Genomic DNA, 26,993 nt, shown 5'->3' with positions numbered 1-26,993 from the left:
AGAAACCTGTCCAGTGGTGAGCAGGGAGGTTCCAAATACCATGTCAGATGATTGGGTGGTCTGGGTGAGCTCCTGCTGGTCTTTCACCATGGTTTGTATAATATCAGTAGATGTGGTGGATGTAGATACAGGCTGGAGGTACTTATCTGTTGTACCTTCCTCCACAATGTTAAATGATCTAGAGAGGACCTCACTCACTCCTTTCTCAGCTTTGGTTTGGAACTCATGACTAGAGAGTTTTTGGAGGCTCTTTGTTGAAAGACTGTGGGAAGATGCAATGCCTTTGGAGGCAGCCGTGCTGCAATCTAGACTTACTGGAGAGGTTCGCTCAGGAGAACCTTGGAGACGTTCAAACATGTCTTCACATGGTGTTGGGGACCTTGACAAGGAGATGTCCTTCAGCTGAGACAGAACACCACCTACCAACATGTTGACCTCAAGGGACATATCAGATATTTTCTTTCCTACTGTGGAGAAGCAAGGTGCATTTGATGTCTGATCCTCGCATGAGGTCAAGATTGTTGAAATTACCTCTTTGGTACTATTGGTCAGTAGAGCCTCGTCTGTTTCAGTCCAGAGAAGTTTTGAACTCTCGCTGACACCCCTGTGTAGAGCCACTTCAAGGTTCAAACTGTGCAAGTGAGGCACACTCTTACTAGCTTGCCTCAAGTCCTGGCTTGCCAAACCAAGGTACTCCTTAGTCCCAAGATTTCCAGAGTCCTCTGTGGGTATATGACTAGACATTCTTCTCTGCATGTCTGACCTCCGCTGGTGAATGATGAAGTCCTTTAATGTCTTCTGAATATTGTTATATAAACTAGTGGTAGCAGACCAGATCCTACTCTGTAGCTTTTGTGCATTTTCCTGGACGTCAGGTTCTCTCTCCTCTACTTCTGCAGGTTGCGCCAAGCTCTGCAGGTCTTCCACAAATGTGTCAATGATGCCAAAGGCAGCAGAATCCGCACAAATATCCTTTGACCATGTGTACTGGTTTTGAATGGAACAAGACCTGGAATAAGCAGGCTGTGCACTAGTTAAGCTACTGGAGGACTTTTTAACTAGGAACTCACTCACTGCTTGAGTGGCATTTCTCTTAAATTCCTCACTTGAGAGTTTTCTAATACAATCTAACAGACTGGTCAAAGAAGCTGTGGCCTTACTTCTGCTGTCCTCAATTTGACAGGGGAACTCACATACTATTGGTGATGAGGACCTGGAATGGGAGATATCCCCAAGCTGAGCCAGAACACCCTCTACAATTGTCTCTCTCTCAATAGAGAAGCCTGATCCTTTTTCTCCAACAGTGTTGTACAAGACCAGAAGCTCTGAGATGACTTCTTTGGTGCAAGTTGTCAGAAGGAGCTTGCTTTCTTCTGACTCAGTTTTTGCCCAAAGAAGTTTTGAGCTCTCACTTAGGCCTCTTTGTAAAGTAACTGCACCAGTGGACTCTGGCAAATGAGGCTCACTCTTACTGGGCCTATATTTCATGTCTAAGCAAGGAAGTGGAACTGTCTCCTTAAACTCAGCATTTGTGATGTTGTCATCAGATGTGACAATGCTCTTTAGGGCAAATCTCTGAAGCTTGCCGAAATAATCTTTCAAGTTGTTTTGGATGCTGTGGTAAATGTGAACAGCAGCAGACCAGGCACTCTTCTGTTGGGGACTCTCTTCAGATTCAGCCAAGGACTTCATATCTGACACGAAAGTCTTAACAACTACTGACGCTGCTGAGCCCACTGGGTGAATTGACTCTGTCTTTACAATGCCAGACAATGTTTGACCTGATACAGCACCTGTTAACTCAGACTGAATGACTGAACTAGGAAAGCTCAAACTACTGACTTTTTTGTCAAGAACTCCACTCACTGCTTGTATTGCTGATGTTTGAAACTCCCGGCTGGAGAGTTTTTGGATGCTCTTAGATGTGAGCGTGCAGGAGGAACCAGATTCACCAATATTGTAGCTGGTCTCGTATTTCCTTATCAGGGCATCAAGATTGTAAATGAAGCCAACATGCGATGCCAAAAACGTGATTTTGTCCTTCAGATCTTCCAGCAAATTCTGTTCGTTCTCGTCAACAAAAGCCACCATTGTGTCAGAGATCATGGTCATGACTTGCCCTGTTAGACTTTTGCTCTCTTGGTCAACTTTTTCAAGTTTAGCGGCCAGCTCTCTCACCATGCTCTCAGTCACCTTGGTCTGTGAGTCTCCCCTTACCGGTGTCACTACAGAGGTTTGGCTAGCGGAGGCACTCTTAACGACCACTGATAAGGCCGACTTGACATCTTTAGCCAACTCTGCCATTACAGCAGGGGTTAGCATCATAGAGCCTGCACTTCCAGATGGAGAATTGGACATGCATGCAAGTTTGGATAGAGAACCTTGCAGGCTGTCCTGCACACAGGTGACAAGGGTGTCCTCTGAGACACCTAAGAGGACTTGTAGCGTCTCAGAGTTGGTTGTTTTCTTCTGCACATCAGACAGAGAGGTTAGAGTCCTTGGGAAAAAAAACGCAGAAATCATCAAAGTCAAACAAATAATATGTAAGGCTGTGATGCACATTCAGTGTGTCAAATACATCTGCACCATTGAAAACAATGAGGAAAACGCTGCTGTTTCTCTGAGAAAAAACCTTAGTGTGATGTCAGCCTAACTGCTTAATTTCTAAAGCCCAACAAAATGTATTTTGTATAAGTCATTTGTATTGAAACTGGCCTGTAGATATCTATCTATCCTGGCAATATCTATCCTCTACAAAAATCCAAATTGCTATAAACTTCAAATACTGTAACTTCTAATAACTTCAAGGACAATCATAAATACAAGGCAGTTTGAAGAATGTTAAAGGGAAATTTCTAAATGTTTCAACTTCATATTCATCATCTCCAGCACCACCCCAACATCAGCATATGTGAAAAATGGGCATTTCTATGTTTTGTAGTAAAAAAGAAAGAGGAAGATAAGTGTTTTCTATGACATCATCAACCAATTAGTAGGCAATGCCTACTCATAATTGGTTAAAAATCACATGATGCACACTGATGATGTCATTAGAATCTAGAGCTGAGCATTTAACCAACATTTTTGTTATTTTTCGGTTTTTAAACAATTAATTGACCGACGTCGGCTCAATTATTTGAATTCCATATAGTTAATTTTTTTCTTCTTCTGTGAGCTCGATGCTCAGTTTCTGTAGAGATAAATCAGATCAAGCACGAACTATGCAATGTAGTAGGGAGTTGTAGTTTCCAACAGGCCAATATTCTACATAGTTTAGCACAGAAAATACGGCAATTAATTCCCATAATCCATTGCACGCCCACTTGCTTGTCCACTCTGTGTGGAGCAGATACGGAAACCTCATTGACTGAGACGGAGAGACGAGAGAATGCATGAGAGAGATAAAAAGCAGTTGCGTTGCGAGGATTCTCTACCTGGAAATACATGATCTAAGTGATTGACAGTTGGTGTTCAGCGGTCATAAAAGTAGGTCTTATTTACTTAGAAGAACTACTAAAATAGTGATTTTGTCAGACAGGATAAGCAGCAGCTCTATAGAGATGAGTTGATGACTTGGAATGAAATAATAAAGTCATCAAATAAATATTTTATATGAGAAAGTAAATGATGGTTGATAAGTCATTAACAGTAATGGACAGTCACTACCATCATGGGACTTTTATTCATTGTTTTATTATGTGTTGTTACAGCATTCAACACACATAATCCATAGTGCATTCAATGTCTAAAAAAAGTATTGAAATCCAAAACCGTGATTATTTTTTAAATATTTGAATCGAAACCAAACCAACCTCAAAAAGCACTAATTTCTTAGCCCTATTGGAAACAGTTACGTCCCTCTGTATTTTTTTTACTACAAAGCATGGAAATGTGTAATTTTCACATATGGTGATGCTGGAGATGAATATGAAGTTGTTAAATTTCCCTTTAAGAACATACCTCATGGCCCCCTTGGGCAGGTAGCTTCCACTGCCCAGACTGCCCCTAGTCAGGTAAATCTCCTTGAACTTAAGTTGTGATTCCTGTTCTTCTTCCTCTTCCTGCTCCATACAGTTGGAGGAAGGGTAGGGAGTCGGGATGCGAAAGCTATTGTAAGACTTTCGACTGCCTGGCCTCTTAGGTACACCAGCCTCAGTAAATCTCACGCGGGACTTGGTGTTAGTCTTATCGTCTAACAGACTGGTGAGTGACGCTGTGAGAGATCTCTGTGACAATGGAGAGGAGGCAGCATCTTGGATGCCCAGTAGTTCGTAAAGACCTGGGATGATGATCTGCATCAGCTTGTCCGATAAAAACTGGACAATCCTCAGACACAAGCCGGCAAGCTGTTGTTTTGTCAGCTGTATTCCAGAAACAGAAGAAGTGTTTTAAAATGTTGCATAGTGCATCTTTCAAAAGCTTATGAACAAGGTTAAACATTAGGCAGAGTTTTCATGGTAATCTAATTAAATTGTCAGTAACATGATCTTACCGGGTCAAACATGCCCTCACGAATCCCCTCCATTGCCTGAAAACAATATTGTTATAAATGTTGTCATATCAGGATGCGTGGCAGAATTGTTTTTATTTAATTATTTGCCTGATCGTGAAGTTATACTTGCTTTGTGTCAGTTGTTTTGGCAAAATTGCAATGTGACAACTTTTCTAGCACTGAACATTTTTTTCCGATTGATCAGTTTCTAATTTGATCCTATTTCCTTGAAGGTGTGATAGTACCAAAGAAAACAGAACATACTTCTCAGTTAGGTTTTGAAGGAAGTCCATAAGTGTCAGATCTTCTGTGGTTTCCATCAGTGAGGTTGCTCTGCTCCTGGTAGAATTGCTCTGCTCCTGGTAGAAATGTAATTATATTGCAAATAATCAAACTTAATATACAACAAATATCATACTGAAATAATTATTAACTGTTAAAGAGTGGAGGAGCATTGGCAACGTTGGACAAATTTAAACAACTGACACACAACAGAGATGGTTGTGGTACGTCAACATTGCCAATGATAGCATCACTATAACATTTTATTGGATTCATGTTGTAAAATGAAATGACAAGGTCAACTTACCATCTCATTGACAGCTTCAGAGGTCAGGTGGTCATCCATCACACAGACAGGCAGGTCTAGAGACTGGGACAAGGCTCTATGGTCATAACCAGGAGAGAATGGAAACATCAGAGCAGTCCCAATGGCAGAATCTAACCACTGTCTTCATGTCAAAGACTCACTCACTCATTTGCTTTGTCAAACCTACCCCTTAGAATGACTTCGATATTAACACTGAATATATTTTGTTATTAAGAGATCTCTCAATAATAATTCTCACAATAGCATATTGGTAGTAGTCAGTGACATATTAAAGCTAAGCAGGGCTGGGTGTAGTTAAATCCCTGGATGGGGTTCGATCCCGGGCTGAGGTGCTGCCTATAGTTTTTTTCTGAAAGTGTATATAATGTTGAAAATCTGACATGGTTTCAAAGGTACAAATTCAACCTATTTTATACAAGGTTTGGCTATGCTGAATTTACTTTACAATGATAACATCATCCTGTGGTTGAAATTTCACCCTCAAAACAGCAGTTAGGCCTATACCCCATTATATCCACCAGGCCTCCCCACACACACACTTTATATTTTACCAATATATATGCAGCCCACCAGCCCTAAAGCATGAACATGTTTTTTTGCTAGAAAATGTGGATTAAGAGAAGCAAAATGATCCTTTACGCTAGTTTCATCTAAATAGAAGGGCAACATGACATTGATAAACTTTGTCATATCTGCTTTCACCGGGATTTAAAAACCCAGGCTTTCCTAAAATGTTTACCTCAGCCAGTCTAGAACCCAGGTGTGTCTACAAAACACATGTACTCCTCCATAAGGTTCATGGGTTCCCTATTATTTTATCCCAGTACAAGAGGGGCAACTGGATTCAGGATTAAACACAAGCAGTCTTTAAGGTATATCTTATTACAGTTTAGGCCTACCTTATTATTTTCTTCCATCTGGCAAAATCATTTTAAGGAATGAAATCTGTTTCGTTGCTAGTATTATTAGTAACTGTAGGAAAATACAGCTGTAAAGTACAAGAATCAGCTACTTTCTGAAGGGCAGCCAAGCTCATAAGCAATTTAGAACCTACAGACAATTAAGACAAAATTGGAACGCATGAATGTGTCACAAACGAGACTTGGCTTTGGGGATTTTTTCTGTAAGGCTATTAAGACTCTCTATGCAAATGGTAACAGCTCTATCAAATTGAAATATGGCACCTCACCTAGATTTGAGTTAAAGAGAGGAATTAGGCAAGGTCGTCCTATCTCTCCGTACCTGTTTTTATTAATCACCCAACTTCTTGCAAATTCTTTAAATAATAGTCCTGTACAAGGTATTTCCATAGCTGGTAAAGAAATTATTATAAGCCAGCTGGCTGACGACACTACACTTTTTCTGAAAGACGCTAACCAAATTCCCATATCGATCAATGTGATACAATCCTTTTCCAAAGTGTCTGGTCTATATCTTAACATTAATAAACGTGAACTCATAGCTGTCAAAGATTGTGTGACACCTTCATATTATGGTATTCCAGTAAAAGAAGAACTTACATATTTAGGCATAACCATTACAAAGGATCAGAAGTCTAGAGGCTTACTAAATTTGAACCCTCTTATTAAAAAAACCCAGAAGAAACTAAATCAATGGCTACAGAGGGACTTATCTTTAAAAGGTAGAGTCCTAATAACCAAGGCTGAAGGTATCTCTAGACTAGCATATGGTGCTCTATCTTTATATCTTGACCGTAAAATAAGCAAGGAGATAGACCAGATGCTTTTGAACTTTCTTTGGAGGAACCGTACCCATTACATTAGGAAAACTGTTGTAATGAACACTTATGAGAATGGTGGACTGAATTTTCTGGACTTTACTACTTTAAATAATACTTTTAAGATCAATTGGATAAAACAATTCCTAAGAAGACCCACTTCTATCTGGAATTGTATTCCTCATCATGTCTTCTCTACTTTTGGTGGCCTTAACTTCATGTTGTTTTGCAATGATAATATTGACAAAGTTCCAGTGAAACTTTCTGCTTTTCATCGGCAGGTTTTCTTGTCATGGTCCTTAATTTATAAACACCATTTTTCTCCACACAGATATTATATATGGAATAATCGGGATATATTGTATAAAAATACCTCTCTGTTTTTAGAATATTGGTTCCGAAATAATATCCTATTGGTGAGCCAACTGGTAAATGCAGAGGGTGTTTTACTCAGTTATAAAGAATTCTTATTACTTTACAAGGTCCCTGTAACACCTAAAGATTTTGCAATTGTTTTAGATGCCATTCCCTCAGGTGTTGCTATGTTATTCAGGAACATGTCAAGACCTGACCCTCAGAGCCTACCTTCTATTGACCCTGTTGACTCATCAGTAGGAAAGACCTGACCCTCAGAGCCTACCTTCTGTTGACCCTGTTGACTCATCAGTAGGAAAGATTTGTTTCTCTTTTGATCCATTCAACAACAGAGCGATACGATCCTTGTTTCAGCAGGATGTTGTATCTATCTATACCTTATGTCATGCCTTATTGGAATGGATTTATTGATAATATCTGTTGGAAAAAAGTTTGGATGTTGCCACACACTTGTTAACAAAATTTAGGAAGTTTCCTTTAAAATGATTCATAAATATTATCCTGCCAACCACTATATGAAGAAGTTTAAGGAAAACATCAACTCAAATTGCTCCTTTTGTAATGACCACCCAGAAACAGTTGTGCATCTTTTTTGGCATTGTATGCATGTAAGAAAACTACCCTACAAAAAGAAATTGAACTGTATTTTAAGACGGTTAAATGCTCTAACAAAAAAGCTGTTAGAATTGTAAGTACATGCATGTCCCTTAAAGTCCTTGTGTAATTGTAATGTGATATTGTACCCCCTAGCTCGATTGTCTATTGTTTGTAATCTATGTATGCTTGTGTTCCCTCATGTGCTTTATGTATTGATTTGTTATTAATTTAAAAAAATGTTTAAAAAAATGTAAAAAAAATAAAATAATTGTTTTTAAACGCCATGTTATTTTAGGGCGTGGCTCCGCATTTGTGACCGGGTGTCTTATTTCTATTTCCCGGTATCCGTTAGTGCTGGAATTTGCGATTAATACTTTTCTCATGCCGAAACCGGATTAGATACATACCGGTAGTTAAATGTCAAAAATTATTATATTCGCAATGTCATTAAACAACAACAACAACATATATAGCTACTACAATTTCGAAACATGATTTTGTCATCAGTTCAGTACCATTTGTTTGATTTTGTGGACCCACGACTAAACTTTATCTATGTTAGCTAGTTGCTAGCGACGCTAGTCAGCATAGCAAGCTGTCAAATCCAGTGGAAACCGATGCAACCCTGCTGCCAAATAAGGGCTAGCTCGATGACCCGTGGTAACAGTGGGGTCCCCATGAGTTTCAAGGCTTTAATAAGTGCTATCGTGCAGAAAAAGCGAATAAAATACTGGTTGATGAGCTAGCTAAGTTAGCAAGACGGGTATGACCGTTAACAGCGTGCATGCACAAATGCATGACGACACATTGAATATAAGTGAAGCAGGCATGCAGAACGAGATCGCCCCACCAAGCCAGATAGTAGAGGGGTACAACAACGCCGGGACACAGAGGCATAGCTCATACAATTATATTTTGTCCGGGTCAATGACAATACATGTTGAAAAATAAATACCTGCGTCAAATATATGGCATCGCATGCTAGTGCCAAGATAGCTTGCATGATTTTTTTTTTTAAATCCGGTGACCACTAGATGTCCTCATATATCCACATTTAGATCAAATATACTTGATTTTTCATCAGTACTGTGAATGACAAGCCCACTGAATCTAGTTTAATAATCTTTATACTCAGCAGGTAGAGGCCTAGCTACTTCAAATCAGTGCTTCATTTTAGCCGGATCATGCCAGAACAGGATCCGGCACCTTTCCGTTCTGGACTGCTTTGTTCTGGAACCTATTTGGCCGAATCCGGTACCTCTCGTGCCATGAAAAATAATTTTCACTTTTTGCTATGTAACAATTATAATAAAAGCGATCAAAGTTCATTCGAGTTGCCTCTGTAACAGGGTTATATTGGTGATTCCCCTTGCCACTTTATTGTTAAGCCAATGGGTTTTTGGTTTGAGTTTGTCTTGCCTTCACCTACTCAACGTGGCATCTTATTGGCTGGTTTGAATAGCTGCTTACGAGGGGGGATGTTCCAGTTAAAATCGTCCCAGTGAACAAGCACCAAACCAGCGGTAAGTTGTTGGTTGCAAAGCACAGTACATCAAAAGTGATGTTTATACTCTCAAGTGATGATTTAAATGTACAATTTATATCAAATTGTTTGTAAATGTTGTTCGAACATCACACATAAGATGCAGTGGTTTTTGGAGAATATTTGTTGTACATTTTGTTGTAGAGAATTCCCGCCAGTACTAGCTAGCAACTTACTGTGTCTGGTGGGGGGGTCATATATTTTGTACAGTGCGTGAGTGCAGAGTTGGATGGTGAGACGTGCATTGCACGACGTGCAATTTTGTGCCGTTCCTATCAGGTACATTGTTAAATATATTATATTGTAATTGTATTATTTTGGTACCTACCCCAGTGAACAAGCACCAAACCAGCCTGCGTGCGTGAGTGCATAGTTGGATGGTGAGACGTGCATTGCATGACGTGCAATTTTGTGCCGTTCCTATCAGAATAAATCTACATGACTGGTGCTACATGTTCCGTGTCGATGACTGATTGTACACAACGCAAGAAGAGTACTGTTACACCTCTTCGTCAATTATCCTGCCCCCTCATCTCTCCAGAGTTGCACTTCATCATTTGTTTCCTTATAGAATCATAGCTGCATGAAGGGTTCTGGAGGAATTTTCTAAAGTTACGGAATTACTGCTGTCTGTTCATAAATAAATTAAATCATTCAGAATAGCCTAATACGTCATGAGAAACCCTATAATTTAGCTACAGAGGACCAATGGCCCCTGTTTTTAAATAGCCTAGCTGCGGATTGTAGCCCAATAACAAAGAATAGCCTACAGTCGGGAACGCGAGGCAAATCTGTCAGTGAAAAAACAGCACGCAGACAAAACAGGCCTTTTGCAATATTTCAAATACAATCGAGGGAAAACACAGGTTGAAAAGCAATGACTCTTGCTGAAAAGATAAGACTATGCTGTAGACTACCAAAATATTTGATCAACTCCCAAACATTGTTTTACAAAACAGAGAGAGGGAGAGATAGGCTTTTGACACGAGCGCATCGACAATCTCCAGCGAGTGAGCTGCGCATCATTGGGTGAGTCAGTGAAACTGGAAAGCATTTTTAGGACTAATTTCCTCCTCATATTGTAGCCTACTATATGTTTCTGCACAAACCTAGGCCTATATGCTATTGATGGATTCAAGACAAGGTCGTTTTTATTGATCTCAGATACTAAGTTTGTCAGTGTCAAAGTAGCCTGCCATTTCGATCATTTGTGCTGATTAAAAAAGATAATGCCAAAGTCTCCAGTCATGTAAAAGGATGTAGAATTGCACGAAATGCGGTTTTAAAAAGGCCAACACTTTCCCGGACCCTAGGCTACTAAAAATGTTCCCCATGTGTGCACCTTCTATAAGTGGCTCTACCCAAATGTGATGATATGTCCAGAGCCAGACAGGGACAGAACTCACTCTGTTCCACAAAGTTCTGTGGAAGATTTGCTAACAGAGGAGAGTGGTTATGTATCTAAGTACAAATGTAACCATCAGAATAATGTTTATTTGTGTTCCTTACTCCTTACTTACACATCCCATCATTGACATAGTCAAAGCCAGACCTTCTGTCTGTCTCTCCTTCTTGCTGGTTGACTAGAGTGGAAATCTATAGTATTGTATGGTTGACCTGGGATAGAGCTGAAATGTGGCCCGATGTAGTGTTGCCTTTGTACCAAACACCCTTACAGTCATAAACCTTTTCCACATGTAATCGCCTCGACCTCAGTCTGGTGTTCGCTAACAGTATCTGAAGAGTCTGTATACCCAGTGGTGTATAGTACAGTAGAGCACAGCAGACAGAGTACAGTAGACAGAGTACAGTAGAGCACAGCAGAGTACAGTAGAGCACAGCAGACTACAGTAGAGCACAGCAGAGTACAGCAGACTACAGTAGAGCACAGCAGAGAACAGCAGACAGAGTACAGTAGAGTACAGTAGAGCACAGCAGGCCATGTAGTAGGAGAAGAAGAGGCCCTTTGGGTTCATTGAAATACATATTCATAATATTTCTGTTAACAATTTAATCTGCACCCAGATTAGTGTTCAATGTGATAGAACAAAACTCAGTACAGCACATGAATTAGAAAATGTTGTTACAAGTTTGAGCCACGAGATGGTGGTAGATTATACATTTAAATAGCATGGATCTTTGATTTGTCTCTGGATAGAAATTGCCCTTGGGCACAGATCTAGGATCAGTTTACTCTCACCAAATCCTAACCTTTACCATTAGCAGTAAAAACACAAACCAGACCTGAGATCAGTGCAAAGGAGCCACTTCATCTTACCCCTGTAATTATATGACTCCTAACTTATATATACTGAGTGTACCAAACATTAGAAACACCTTCCTAATATTGAGTTGCACCCCGCCTTTTGCCATCAGAACAGCCTCAATTCGTTGGGGCATGGACTCTACAAGGTGTTTGAAAGCGTTCCCCAGGGATGCTGGCCCATGTTGACTCCAATGCTTCCAACAGTTGTGCCAAATTGGCTGGATGTTCTTTGGGTGGTGGACCATTCATGATACACACAGGAAACTGTTGAGTGTGAAAAACCCCAGCAGCATTGCAGTTCTTGACACAAACCGGTGCACCTGGCACCTACTACCCCGTTCAAAGGCACTTAAATATTTTGTCTTGCCCATTCACCCTCTGAATGGCACACATACACAATCTATGCCTCAATTGTCACAAGGCTTAAAAATCATTATTTAACCTTCCTGCTCCCCTTCATCTACACTGAAGTGGATTTAACAAGTGACATCATTAAGGGATCATAGCTTTCACCTGGATTCACCTGGTCAGTCTTTGTCATGGAAAGAACAGGTGTTCATAATGTTTTGTTTACTCGGTGTATAAACACAACGTAGGTATTTTTGTAAAACAAGTGAATTTACTGTTTATCCATGGTCTTATACTTCAGCGGGAGCCGGTGGTGCGTGTGTTCAGTGCCGTGAAGTGGGAGACCCTCTCAGTCTTGGGCACTGTGTTTCTCCTGAGTACGTCTGTGGCCAGGCTCATGACCCTGGTGTCCCAGCAGTGTGGGCTTCCCGTCAGCTCCTTCAGACTGAGCTCTCCCACCGGCCTGCAACTCTACGATTGCAACCGGCTGCACGACGACGCCATTGACCTGGGTATGGCCTTCCTTGTGCAGTAGATCAATGGTCCTCTGGCTCAACACCTTATGGATGTAACACAGAGACAAATGGACTGTATGGAACACATTCTTGGTTCATGGCAACCAGGAGGACAACCTGCATGTGTCTCTGTCTCCCAGGGGCTACTCTACGGTTGGACACCTGGGATGGGTGGGCAGAGTTCCTCAGAGGCTGCTTCCTGGGACACAGACTGACCGTCCAACGACACCCGTCTAGGGAGAGACCTGTGATGAGGTCAGAATACACATCTACACACTGAACTGTATGATAGACTTACTATCAACAGTGATTGTACTGAACCTTTATATAGCTTACAATGATGGTACTGACCCTATATATATAGCTTACAATGATAGTACTGACCCTGTATATAGCTTACAATAATGGTACTGACCCTGTATATAGCTTACAATGATAGTACTGACCCTGTATATAGCTTACAATGATAGTACTGACCCTGTATATAGCTTACAATAATGGTACTGACCCTGTATATAGCTTACAATGATAGTACTGACCCTGTATATAGCTTACAATAATGGTACTGACCCTTTATATAGCTTACAATGATAGTACTGACATTGTATATAGCTTACAATGATAGTACTGACCCTGTATATAGCTTACAATGATAGTACTGACCCTGTATATAGCTTACAATGATAGTACTGACCCTGTATATAGCTTACAATGATAGTACTGACATTGTATATAGCTTACAATGATAGTACTGACCCTGTATATAGCTTACAATGATAGTACTGACCCTGTATATAGCTTACAATGATAGTACTGACCCTGTATATAGCTTACAATGATAGTACTGACCCTGTATATAGCTTACAATGATAGTACTGACCCTGTATATAGCTTATATTCTTGTGTTTTTTTCCTTCATACGTTTTTTCTCTTACCCTGATATTTAATACTGCATTGTGGGAAAGAGCTTGCAAGTAAGCATTTTACTGTACTGTTTTATAACCCACTGTATCTTGTGAACTTGACAAAAAAAAACTTGAAACGTGTTATAAATACATTGATTCTGTATTATTCCAGGTTCCAGCTCCGGGTGGCACTCTACATCGCTGCTTCTCTGGGCCACCTGGACCTGGCTGCTGGAGAGGGGGGTGCGTGTCATTGAGCCGGTGGGGGTTCACCCTTACCGTGAGTGGTGCCACCAGACGGCCCACCCCGACGTCGCCAAGTGTCCCGCTGTCGCCTCCATCGAGCGCGGCCAGCTCACCATCCTCAAACTCTTTATCGCCAGCAGCGTTTTGACCCTTGCCTGTCGGGATCCCCAGGGTCGTGTCCCCCTGAGGATCGCCCTTCAGTACAGCCACAGGGAGTGTGTGAGTCACTCTGCCACCAAGTTGTGCTCTGTGGTGGTCCTCCCAGGTATGGCCCTGCCCATGCGGACATACCTCCAGATAAAGGGCTGGGTGAGGCTGGGGCAGAGGAGGGCAGCATCCAGGCACTGCATGGGCCTCAACAGGGCTCCGTTCAGGACCAGGGTGGGCGACACGGTCCTGGTGGACGGCTTCACCCTCCCCAAGATGTCCTCCAAGCCCAGGAGGAGTGAGGCCAAGGCGAGTAACAGGGTGATGTCCACAGCCTCTCGACGTTTGACCCCCATCAACTGCCCATCTCATGTATCCTGCCCGCTCCGCGCCCTGGCATCCCAGGATAAACCTCTTCAATTAAATCAAATCAAATCAAATTTTATTTGTCACATACACATGGTTAACAGATGTTAATGCGAGTGTAGCGAAATGCTTGTGCTTCTAGTTCCGACAATGCAGTAATAACCAACAAGTAATCTAACTAACAATTCCAAAACTACTGTCTTATACACAGTGTAAGGGGATAAAGAATATGTACATAAGGATATATGAATGAGTGATGGTACAGAGCAGCATAGGCAAGATACAGTAGATGGTATCGAGTACAGTACATACATATGAGATGAGTATGTAAACAAAGTGGCATAGTTAAAGTGGCTAGTGATACATGTATTATATAAGGATGCAGTCGATGATATAGAGTACAGTATATACGTATGCATATGAGATTAATAATGTAGGGTAAGTAACATTATATAAGGTAGCATTGTTTAAAGTGGCTAGTGATATATTTACATCATTTCCCATCAATTCCCATTATTAAAGTGGCTGGAGTTGAGTCAGTGTCAGTGTGTTGGCAGCAGCCACTCAATGTTAGTGGTGGCTGTTTAACAGTCTGATGGCCTTGTGAGGTAGAATCTGTTTTTCAGTCTCTCGGTCCCAGCTTTGATGCACCTGTACTGACCTCGCCTTCTGAATGATAGCGGGGTGAACAGGCAGTGGCTCGGGTGGTTGATGTCCTTGATGATCTTTATGGCCTACCACTGTTGTGTCGTCCGCAAACTTGATGATTGAGTTGGAGGCGTGCGTGGCCACGCAGTCGTGGGTGAACAGGGAGTACAGGAGAGGGCTCAGAACGCACCCTTGTGGGGCCCCAGTGTTGAGGATCAGCGGGGAGGAGATGTTGTTGCCTACCCTCACCACCTGGGGGCGGCCCGTCAGGAAGTCTAGTACCCAGTTGCACAGGGCGGGGTCGAGACCCAGGGTCTCGAGCTTGATGACGAGCTTGGAGGGTACTATGGTGTTGAATGCCGAGCTGTAGTCGATGAACAGCATTCTCACATAGGTATTCCTCTTGTCCAGATGGGTTAGGGCAGTGTGCAGTGTGGTTGAGATTGCATCGTCTGTGGACCTATTTGGGCGGTAAGCAAATTGGAGTGGTTCTAGGGTGTCAGGTAGGGTGGAGGTGATATGGTCCTACTAGTCTCTCAAAGCACTTCATGATGATGGAAGTGAGTGCTATGGGGCGGTAGTCGTTTAGCTCAGTTACCTTAGCTTTCTTGGGAACAGGAACAATGGTGTCCCTCTTGAAGCATGTGGGAACAGCAGACTGGTATAGGGATTGATTGAATATGTCCGTAAACACACCGGCCAGCTGGTCTGCGCATGCTCTGAGGGCGCGGCTGGGGATGCCGTCTGGGCCTGCAGCCTTGCGAGGGTTAACACGTTTAAATGTCTTACTCACCTCGGCTGCAGTGAAGGAGAGACCGCATGTTTTCGTTGCAGGCCGTGTCAGTGGCACTGTATTGTCCTCAAAGCGGGCAAAAAAGTTATTTAGTCTGCCTGGGAGCAAGACATCCTGGTCCGTGACTGGGCTGGATTTCTTCCTGCAGTCCGTGATTGACTGTAGACCCTGCCACATGCCTCTTGTGTCTGAGCCGTTGAATTGAGATTCTACTTTGTCTCTGTACTGACGCTTAGCTTGTTTGATAGCCTTGCAGAGGGAATAGCTGCACTGTTTGTATTCGGTCATGTTACCAGACACCTTGCCCTGATTAAAAGCAGTGGTTCGCGCTTTCAGTTTCACGCGAATGCTGCCATCAATCCACGGTTTCTGGTTAGGGAATGATTTAATCGTTGCTATGGGAACGACATCTTCAACGCACGTTCTAATGAACTCGCACACCGAATCAGCGTATTCGTCAATATTGTTATCTGACGCAATACGAAACATATCCCAGTCCACGTGATGGAAGCAGTCTCGGAGTGTGGAGTCAGCTTGGTCGGACCAGCGTTGGACAGACCTCAGCGTGGAAGCCTCTTGTTTTAGTTTCTGTCTGTAGGCAGGGATCAACAAAATGGAGTCGTGGTCAGCTTTTCCGAAAGGGGGGCGGGGCAGGGCCTTATATGCGTCGCGGAAGTTAGAGTAACAATGGTTCAAGGTCTTTCCACCCCTGGTTGCGCAATCGATATGCTGATAAAATTTAGGGAGTCTTGTTTTCAGATTAGCCTTGTTAAAATCCCCAGCTACAATGAATGCAGCCTCCGGATTAATGGTTTCCAGTTTGCAAAGAGTTAAATAAAGTTTGTTCAGAGCCATCGATGTGTCTGCTTGGGGGGGATATACAGTGCCTTGCGAAAGTATTCGGCCCCGTTGAACTTTGCGACCTTTTGCCACATTTCAGGCTTCAAACATAAAGATATAAAACTGTATTTTTTTGTGAAGAATCAACAACAAGTGGGACACAATCATGAAGTGGAACGACATTTATTGGATATTTCAAACTTTTTTAACAAATCAAAAACTGAAAAATTGGGCGTGCAAAATTATTCAGCCCCCTTAAGTTAATACTTTGTAGCGCCACCTTTTGCTGCGATTACAGCTGTAAGTCGCTTGGGGTATGTCTCTATCAGTTTTGCACATCGAGAGACAGAATTTTTTTCCCATTCCTCCTTGCAAAACAGCTCGAGCTCAGTGAGGTTGGATGGAGAGCATTTGTGAACAGCAGTTTTCAGTTCTTTCCACAGATTCTCGATTGGATTCAGGTCTGGACTTTGACTTGGCCATTCTAACACCTGGATATGTTTATTTTTGAACCATTCCATTGTAGATTTTGCTTTATGTTTTGGATCATTGTCTTGTTGGAAGACAAATCTCCGTCCCAGTCTCAGGTCTTTTGCAGACTCCATCAGGTTTTCTTCCAGAATGGTCCTGTATTTGGCTCCATCCATCTTCCCATCAATTTTAACCATCTTCCCTGTCCCTGCTGAAGAAAAGCAGGCCCAAACCATGATGCTGCCACCACCATGTTTGACAGTGGGGATGGTGTGTTCAGCTGTGTTGCTTTTACGCCAAACATAACATTTTGCATTGTTGCCAAAAAGTTCAATTTTGGTTTCATCTGACCAGAGCACCTTCTTCCACATGTTTGGTGTGGCTTGTGGCAAACTTTAAACGACACTTTTTATGGATATCTTTAAGAAATGGCTTTCTTCTTGCCACTCTTCCATAAAGGCCAGATTTGTGCAATATACGACTGATTGTTGTCCTATGGACAGAGTCTCCCACCTCAGCTGTAGATCTCTGCAGTTCATCCAGAGTGATCATGGGCCTCTTGGCTGCATCTCTGATCAGTCTTCTCCTTGTATGAGCTGAAAGTTTAGAGGGACGGCCAGGTCTTGGTAGATTTGCAGTGGTCTGATACTCCTTCCATTTCAATATTATCGCTTGCACAGTGCTCCTTGGGATGTTTAAAGCTTGGGAAATCTTTTTGTATCCAAATCCGGCTTTGAACTTCTTCACAACAGTATCTCGGACCTGCCTGTTGTGTTCCTTGTTCTTCATGATGCTCTCTGCGCTTTTAACAGACCTCTGAGACTATCACAGTGCAGGTGCATTTATACGGAGACTTGATTACACACAGGTGGATTGTATTTATCATCATTAGTCATTTAGGTCAACATTGGATCATTCAGAGATCCTCACTGAACTTCTGGAGAGAGTTTGCTGCACTGAAAGTAAAGGGGCTGAATAATTTTGCACGCCCAATTTTTCAGTTTTTGATTTGTTAAAAAAGTTATAAAATATCCAATAAATGTTGTTCCACTTCATGATTGTGTCCCACTTGTTGTTGATTCTTCACAAAAAAAATACAGTTTTATATCTTTATGTTTGAAGCCTGAAATGTGGCGAAAGGTCGCAAAGTTCAACGGGGCCGAATACTTTCGCAAGGCACTGTATACGGCTGTGATTATAATCGAAGAGAATTCTCTTGGTAGATAATGCGGTCTACATTTGATTGTGAGGAATTCTAAATCAGGTGAACAGAAGGATTTGAGTTCCTGTATGTTTCTTTCATCACACCATGTCTCGTTAGCCATAAGGTATACGCCCCCGCCCCTCTTCTTACCAGAAAGATGTTTGTTTCTGTCGGCGCGATGCGTGGAGAAACCCGTTGGCTGCACCGCCTCGGATAGCGTCTCTCCAGTGAGCCATGTTTCCGTGAAGCAAAGAACGTTACAGTCTCTGATGTCCCTCTGGAATGCTACCCTTGCTCGGATTTCATCAACCTTGTTGTCAAGAGACTGGACATTGGCAAGAAGAATGCTAGGGAGTGGTGCACAGTGTGCCCGTCTCCGGAGTCTGACCAGAAGACCGCCTCGTTTCCCTCTTTTTCGGAATGGTTTTTTTGGGTCGCTGCATGGGATCCACTCCGTTGTCCTGTTTGTAAGGCAGAACACAGGATCCGCGTCGCGAAAAACATATTCTTGGTCGTACTGATGGTGAGTTGACTCTGATCTTATATTCAGTAGTTCTTCTCGACTGTATGTAATGAAACCTAAGATGATCTGGGGTAGTAATGTAAGAAATAACACGTAAAAAAACAAAAAACTGCATAGTTTCCTAGGAACGCGAAGCGAGGCGGCCCGCGAAGCGAGGCGGCTACACCCTGTGGCCACGAGGGATGAAAGAGAGAAGAAGAGGGGATGTGCAGGGAAGGGATGTGAGGAAGATGAGAGTGGGGATCAGAACAGCAACCAATGGAGGAGCAGAGTCCCGCTCCCGCCCATTTCCAGAGACACCAATCTCAGACCTGTGTTTGCCTCGCCAAACTCCGGCCAGATACTCACCACCTCACTGGAGGCCTTTTCTCTCCACTGCGACCGCACACCCAGAGAAAACGCCATATACTGTTTGGCCTTGGCCAGGTTAGTCCAAGTTTAAATGACAGCTACGGTGAATACGAATATTTCTCTGGAGGTTTCTTATGAAAGGTGTGAATACTGTCAGAAGAAGCCTCCTATAATCAGTGGTGGGGGGGGGGACACATGTAAAAGCTGTTTACACACTTTTTATTTTATTTTGTTCAAGCATTTACCCACCTTTTGTGGAAGATGCATTGAAAGTAGAGGGAGCGTTACTTCTTTAATCCTGAATGGCAATCAGCATTTACCAGTCAATGTTTTTACCACTACATCACTGCCTATGATATACCCTTATCCTCCCTGAATAGATTTCAGTACAAACAAATCATGAGCCAACCATCATGCTTAGAAGGTACATAGTCAAATCAAATCAAACTTTATTTGTCACATGCGCTGAATACAACAAGTGTAGATCTTTCCGTGAAATACTTTACTTACAAGCCCTTAACAAACAGTGCAGTTCAAGAAGAGTTGAAGAGAATATTTACCCAATAAACTAAAGTAACAAATAATAAAACAGTTGAACTTGTCCGGTGGCCATTTGATTAATTGTTCAGCAGTCTTATGGCTTGGGGTTAGAAGCTGTTATAGGTTTACCCTAACAAGTCCTGAAACAAATCATGAGCCAACTATCATGCTTAGAAGGTATATAGTGTCAGTCTTATTGGTTCACCCTAACAAGTTGTTTCAGTATGGGGAGAGGATAGAATGTAAGGGCGCTTCATTAATGTATTGAGGCCATTACATATACAGTATTTCACAATGCTAGGACACAGATTTGGTCTCCTAACCTTGTTCTGGTTGATTGACTCTCTAACAGTGCCTTCACACAGAGACCATGGTTGCAGCAGCTGAATGTAGCGCGGACTCTGTCCAGGAGGAGTGCTCAGCACATTGGGTAGACACCAGGATCCTGGTCATTAGACTGCTGAATAGCTTCTACCCCCAAGTCATTAGACTGCTGAACAGCTTCTACCCCCAAGTCATTAGACTGCTGAACAGCGTCTACCCCCAAGTCATAAGACTGCTGAACAGCTTCTACCCCCAAGTCATAAGACTGCTGAACAGCTTCCACCCCCAAGTCATTAGACTGCTGAACAGCTTCTACCCCCAAGTCATTAGACTGCTGAACAGCTTCTACCCCCAAGTCATTAGACTGCTGAACAGCTTCTACCTCCAAGTCATTAGACTGCTGAACAGCTTCCACCCTCAAGTCATTAGACTGCTGAACAGCTTCTACCCCCAAGTCATTAGACTGCTGAACAGCTTCTACCCCCAAGTCATTAGACTGCTGAACAGCTTCCACCCCAACTCATTAGACTGCTGAACAGCTTCTATCCCCAAGTCATTAGACTGCTGAACAGCTTCTACCCCCAAGTCATTAGACTGCTGAACAGCTTCTACCCTCAAGTCATTAGACTGCTGAACAGCTTCTACCCCCAAGTCATTAGACTGCTGAACAGCTTCCACCCTCAAGTCATTAGACTGCTGAACAGCTTCTACCCCCAAGTCATTAGACTGCTGAACAGCTTCTACCCCCAAGTCATTAGACTGCTGAACAGCTTCCACCCCCAACTCATTAGACTGCTGAACAGCTTCTACCCCCAAGTCATTAGACTGTTGAACAGCTTCTACCCCCAAGTCATTAGACTGCTGAACAGCTTCTACCCTCAAGTCATTAGACTGCTGAACAGCTTCTACCCCCAAGTCATTAGACTGCTGAACAGCTTCTACCCCCAAGTCATTAGACTGCTGAACAGCTTCTACCCCCAAGTCATTAGACTGCTGAACAGCTTCTACCCCCAAGCCATAAGACTGCTGAACAGCTTCTACCCCCAAGTCATTAGACTGCTGAACAGCTTCTACCCCCAAGTCATTAGACTGCTGAACAGCTTCTACCCCCAAGTCATTAGACTGCTGAACAGCTTCTACCCCCAAGTCATTAGACTGCTGAACAGCTTCTACCCCCAAGTCATCAGACTGCTGAACAGCTTCTACCCCCAAGTCATCAGACTGCTGAACAGCTTCTACCCCCAAGTCATTAGACTGCTGAACAGCTTCTACCCCCAAGTCATTAGACTGCTGAACAGCTTCTACCCCCAAGTCATTAGACTGCTGAACAGCTTCTACCCCCAAGTCATCAGACTGCTGAACAGCTTCTACCCCCAAGCCATCAGACTGCTGAACAGCTTCTACCCCCAAGTCATCAGACTGCTGAACAGCTTCTACCCCCAAGTCATTAGACTGCTGAACAGCTTCTACCCCCAAGTCATTAGACTGCTGAACAGCTTCTACCCCCAAGTCATTAGACTGCTGAACAGCTTCTACCCCCAAGTCATTAGACTGCTGAACAGCTTCTACCCCCAAGTCGTTAGACTGCTGAACAGCTTCTACCCCCAAGTCATTAGACTGCTGAACAGCTTCTACCCCCAAGTCATTAGACTGCTGAACAGCTTCTACCCCCAAGTCATTAGACTGCTGAACAGCTTCTACCCCCAAGTCATTAGACTGCTGAACAGTTTCTACCCCCAAGTCATCAGACTGCTGAACAGCTTCTACCCCCAAGTCATCAGACTGCTGAACAGCTTCTACCCCCAAGTCATTAGACTGCTGAACAGCTTCTACCCCCAAGTCATTAGACTGCTGAACAGCTTCTACCCCCAAGTCATTAGACTGCTGAACAGCTTCTACCCCCAAGTCATCAGACTGCTGAACAGCTTCTACCCCCAAGCCATCAGACTGCTGAACAGCTTCTACCCCCAAGTCATCAGACTGCTGAACAGCTTCTACCCCCAAGTCATTAGACTGCTGAACAGCTTCTACCCCCAAGTCATTAGACTGCTGAACAGCTTCTACCCCCAAGTCATTAGACTGCTGAACAGCTTCTACCCCCAAGTCATTAGACTGCTGAACAGCTTCTACCCCCAAGTCATTAGACTGCTGAACAGCTTCTACCCCCAAGTCATTAGACTGCTGAACAGCTTCTACCCCCAAGTCATTAGACTGCTGAACAGCTTCTACCCCCAAGTCATTAGACTGCTGAACAGCTTCTACCCCCAAGTCATTAGACTGCTGAACAGTTTCTACCCCCAAGTCATTAGACTGCTGAACAGCTTCTACCCCCAAGTCATTAGACTGCTGAACAGCTTCTACCCCCAAGTCATTAGACTGCTGAACGTTAATTAAATGGCCACCTGCACTATTTGCATTGACCCCCTTGGTTATTGATGTATTTTTCTAATTGTTTTCCACTGACTCTCTTGAATTGGCTCGATGCACATTCACTACACTCTACCCACACATTCACTGTGACACTGACCGACTTTCACACTAGCTGCTGCTACTGTGTTTATTATCTATCCTGATTGACTAGTCACTTTTACCCTTACCTACATGTACATACTGTATTACCTCAACTACCTCGCACCCATGCACATTGACTCGGTACTGGTACTCCTTGTATATAGCCTTGTTATTGTTATTGTGTTACTATTTAGAAAATATTTTCTTACTTTTTAACTCTGCATTGTTGGGAATGGGCTCGTAATAAAGCATCTCACAGTTGTTTTCGGCGTATGTGACCAATACGATTAGATTCTCATCTGAACAAATGAATGCTCTCGTTGTTATAATGAGGAATTTATTTAAATAATTTGGTTTTCCTTGAAGATTTGAATGTGCTGAGAAAGCCTTTCGTGATGGATCTAGACAATCTGGTGAAAAGGGAGGGTTTGCGACTCTTCTCTTCAAGTGGGAAGGACGATGCGATATCATAAATTCCCTCTGGAGAAAAGGAGCCATGAGATGTTGTCATCGTCTCTGCAACGAAAGACCATCCAGCATGCCATCAATTTACATTTTTACTCATTTATCAGACACTCTTATCCAGAGAGACTTACAAGGAGCAATTAGGATTAAGTGCCTTGCTCAAGAGCACATTGACAGATTTTGCCTCGTGAACTCAGGGATTCTGAACCAGCAACCTATCGGTTACTGGCCCAACCTCTTAACCCACTAGGCTACCACCCAGCCCACAGTACAGTATGTCATAGGTAACAACTCAGAGGAGTACAACGTCTTTCCAAATGAATTAGTGGAATGGTAAAGGGATAATGTCTCAGTCTTGACTGAGCAGCAGTCTAAACAGCAGCAGGGCTTACCTGTAAAGTACACAGTAGGGGAAATGTTCTGAGGCTGGTACTCCAGAGACTCTTGAGGACAGAGGTTCTTACTAACTTTCTTGGAACCCTGGTTGGTAGGAAAAGGCACATTAAAACAAACTGAAATGTTTTCGATATCTTAAAGTACAGCATATCAACTGCAAAGAAGCAGTGCAATGCCATGACACAAAGAATCATATAAAAGGTCAACAGCAGTGTTATTTATGAAAGATGTATGTGTACTATACCTTTGTATTGAAGGTGAGGACCTGCTCTCCAGTACTGCTGATGGTATCCCTTTCCAAATCAAACACGCCTTCTACAATGTCACTGGTGGCCACGCTGGTAGCGGACTCAAAATAACATTTAGCAGTGGCTTTGGTGATCATTTGAAGAATGACCATGCAAGTAGAAGTCTTTGGATCGTTCTGGACTGAAACATCAAAGTTTATGTTTTCATACTCATCTGACCACTGTCTCAGGAAGCACTTCACTGTCTCTTCAGCAAATATCTGGAGAAGCTGAGAGGAGAGCTCCTTGGATATGGCACATTGTTCCTTTCCCCATTTCAGCCTTGAAAGAATGGAGTCTGAAGCACTTTTGGCTGCTTCCAATGTTAAGACCTGTGGAGTGCTGTGGCTGTCCTGAAGGGCTATCACTTTATCCACCAATTCATGGCTGAAAATGTGGATGGTCCAAGTGGAAATGATTTTTCTCAATTTCCTAACAGCAGATCGGAGGTCGTCAAGATGTGAAGCACCCTGTCCATTTTCCTGTGTGTTCTCAACACTTTCCACCATAATGTCCACTACCACCCCAGCAGCTTGCCTGACTTTGTCCACAAAGGTTACAGGAAGTAAGTCCTCTGTGTGAAAGAAGTCCTCAATGATTGTGTTTCTAACAATGGGAAAGTCAATCTGAGCAGGAAACTCAGTGGGGATGGGAGTCCCGGGTAAAGCAAAGTGCCATTTCGATTGCCTTAATTTTGAAGTAGGTGTTAGAGAGATAGAAGAGCGTGAAGAAGAGGTATTTCTTGTATTTTGGCTGTCAGCACTCCTACAACGGATCGTGCCAATATCCTCCAGCATGGATCCTGAGAGCTCAGTGGTTTTAGGTAGTAATTTGTGCGGAATGTCCACACAGGCATCGTTTCCACCAGGTGTAACACTGCTCTGGTTGACCTCAAGATGGCAGAGACTTGCTCTTTGTGAAGCAGGACTGCTTTGATATGTAAAGATTTGGATTGAACCAAGTGTTGTGTCTGATCTTTGAAGATCTTTTCTGAGAAACTCCGTAATCTTACTTTGCAGACTGTAGTAGATGTTACGAGCAACAGACCAGATTCTTTTCTCAGAAACCTGTCCAGTGGTGAGCAGGGAGGTTCCAGATACCATGTCAGATGATTGGGTGGTCTGGGTGAGCTCCTGCTGGTCTTTCACCATGGTTTGTATAATATCAGTAGATGTGGTGGATGTAGATACAGACTGGAGGTACTTATCTGTTGTACCTTCCTCCGCAATGTTAAATGATCTAGAGAGGACCTCACTCACTCCTTTCTCAGCTTTGGTTTGGAACTCATGACTAGAGAGTTTTTGGAGGCTCTTTGTTGAAAGACTGTGGGAAGATGCAATGCCTTTGGAGGCAGCCGTGCTGCAATCTAGACTTACTGGAGAGGTTCGCTCAGGAGAACCTTGGAGACGTTCAAACATGTCTTCACATGGTGTTGGGGACCTTGACAAGGAGATGTCCTTCAGCTGAGACAGAACACCACCTACCAACATGTTGACCTCAAGGGACATATCAGATATTTTCTTTCCTACTGTGGAGAAGCAAGGTGCATTTGATGCCTGATCCTCGCATGAGGTCAAGATTGTTGAAATGACCTCTTTGGTACTATTGGTCAGTAGAGCCTCGTCTGTTTCAGTCCAGAGAAGTTTTGAACTCTCGCTGACACCCCTGTGTAGAGCCACTTCAAGGTTCAAACTGTGCAAGTGAGGCACACTCTTACTAGCTTGCCTCAAGTCCTGGCTTGCCAAACAAATGTGCTCCTTAGTCCCAAGATGTCCAGAGTCCTCTGTGGGTATATGACTAGACATTCTGCTCAGCATGTCTGACCTCCGCTGATGAATGATGAAGTCCTTTAATGTCTTCTGAATATTGTTATATAAACTAGTGGTAGCAGACCAGATCCTGCTCTGTAGCTTTTGTGCATTTTCCTGGAGGTCAGGTTCTCTCTCCTCTACTTCTGCAGGTTGCGCCGAGCTCTGCAGGTCTTCCACAAATGTTTCAATGATGCCAAAGGCAGCAGAATCCGCACAAATATCCTTTGACCATGTGTACTGGTTTTGAATGGAACAAGACCTGGATGCTACAGAATAAGCAGGCTTTGCACTAGTTAAGCTACTGGTGGACTTTTTAACTAGGAACTCACTCACTGCTTGAGTGGCATTTCTCTTAAATTCCTCACTTGAGAGTTTTCTAATACAATCTAACAGACTGGTCAAAGAAGCTGTGGCCTTACTTCTGCTGTCCTCAATTTGACAGGGGAACTCACATACTATTGGTGATGAGGCCCTGGAATGGGCAATATCCCCAAGCTGAGCCAGAACACCCTCTACAAATGTCTCTCTCTCAATAGAGAAGCCTGATCCTTTTTCTCCAACAGTGTACAGGGGGTCCTCCTTTGACATCTCAGTGTTGTACAAGACCAGAAGCTCTGAGATGACTTCTTTGGTGCAAGTTGTCAGAAGGAGCTTGCTTTCTTCTGACTCAGTTTTTGCCCAAAGAAGTTTTGAGCTCTCACTTAGGCCTCTTTGTAAAGTAACTTCACCAGTGGACTCTGGCAACTGAGGCTCACTCTTACTGGGCCTATATTTCATGTCTAAGCAAGGAAGTGGAACTGTCTCCTTAAACTCAGAATTTGTGATGTTGTCATCAGATGTGACAATGCTCTTTAGGGCAAATCGCTGAAGCTTGTCGAAATAATCTTTCAAGTTGTTTTGGATGCTGTGGTAAATGTGAACAGCAGCAGACCAGGCACTCTTCTGTTGGGGACTCTCTTCAGATTCAGCCAAGGACTTCATATCTGACACGAAAGTCTTAACAACTACTGACGCTGCTGAGCCCACTGGGTGAATTGACTCTGTCTTTACAATGCCAGACAATGTTTGACCTGATACAGCACCTGTTAACTCAGACTGAATGACTGAACTAGGAAAGCTCAAACTACTGACTTTTTTGGCAAGAACTCCACTCACTGCTTGTATTGCTGATGTTTGAAACTCCCGGCTAGAGAGTTTTTGGATGCTCTTAGATGTGAGCGTGCAGGAGGAACCAGATTCACTAATATTGTAGCTGCTCTCGTATTTCCTTATCAGGGCATCAAGATCCTCAATGAAGCCAACATGCGATGCCAAAAACGTGATCTTGTCCTTCAGATCTTCCAGCAAATTCTGTTCGTTCTCGTCAACAAAAGCCACCATTGTGTCAGAGATGGTGGTCATGACTTGCCCTGTTAGACTCTTGCTCTCTTGGTCAACTTTTTCAAGTTTAAAAGCCAGCTCTCTCACCATGCTCTCAGTCACCTTGGTCTGTGAGTCTCCCCTTACCGGTGTCACTAGAGAGGTTTGACTTGCGGAGGCACTCTTAACGACCACTGATAAGGCCGACTTGACATCTTTAGCCAACTCTGCCATTACAGCAGGGGTTAGCATCATAGAGCCTGCACTTCCAGATGGAGAATTGGACATGCATGCAAGTTTGGAGAGAGAACATTGCAGGCTG

At 43.1% G+C, this 26,993-nt stretch overlaps 1 protein-coding gene across 1 annotated transcript in view; it reads left to right on the top strand.

The window, feature by feature from the left end:
* The first annotated feature begins 8,604 nt into the window (after positions 1 to 8,604).
* The window catches only part of LOC110517098 (protein ANKUB1-like), a 31,565-nt gene continuing 13,176 nt past the window's right edge, over positions 8,605 to 26,993 (top strand). The window contains exons 1-3 of the mRNA XM_090182755.1: positions 8,605 to 8,673; positions 12,271 to 12,481; positions 13,562 to 14,095. Coding sequence (XP_090038881.1) covers positions 8,605 to 8,673; positions 12,271 to 12,481; positions 13,562 to 14,095 — 814 coding nt within the window. The remainder of the gene's footprint in view (positions 8,674 to 12,270; positions 12,482 to 13,561; positions 14,096 to 26,993) is intronic.

This window comes from Oncorhynchus mykiss, chromosome 1 (genome assembly GCF_057628025.1).
Source record: "Oncorhynchus mykiss isolate SJ-2025 chromosome 1, ASM5762802v1, whole genome shotgun sequence".
NCBI lineage: Eukaryota > Metazoa > Chordata > Actinopteri > Salmoniformes > Salmonidae > Oncorhynchus > Oncorhynchus mykiss.
The sequence above is the reverse complement of the archived record's forward strand: the minus strand, read 5'-3'. Positions and strand labels throughout refer to the sequence as shown.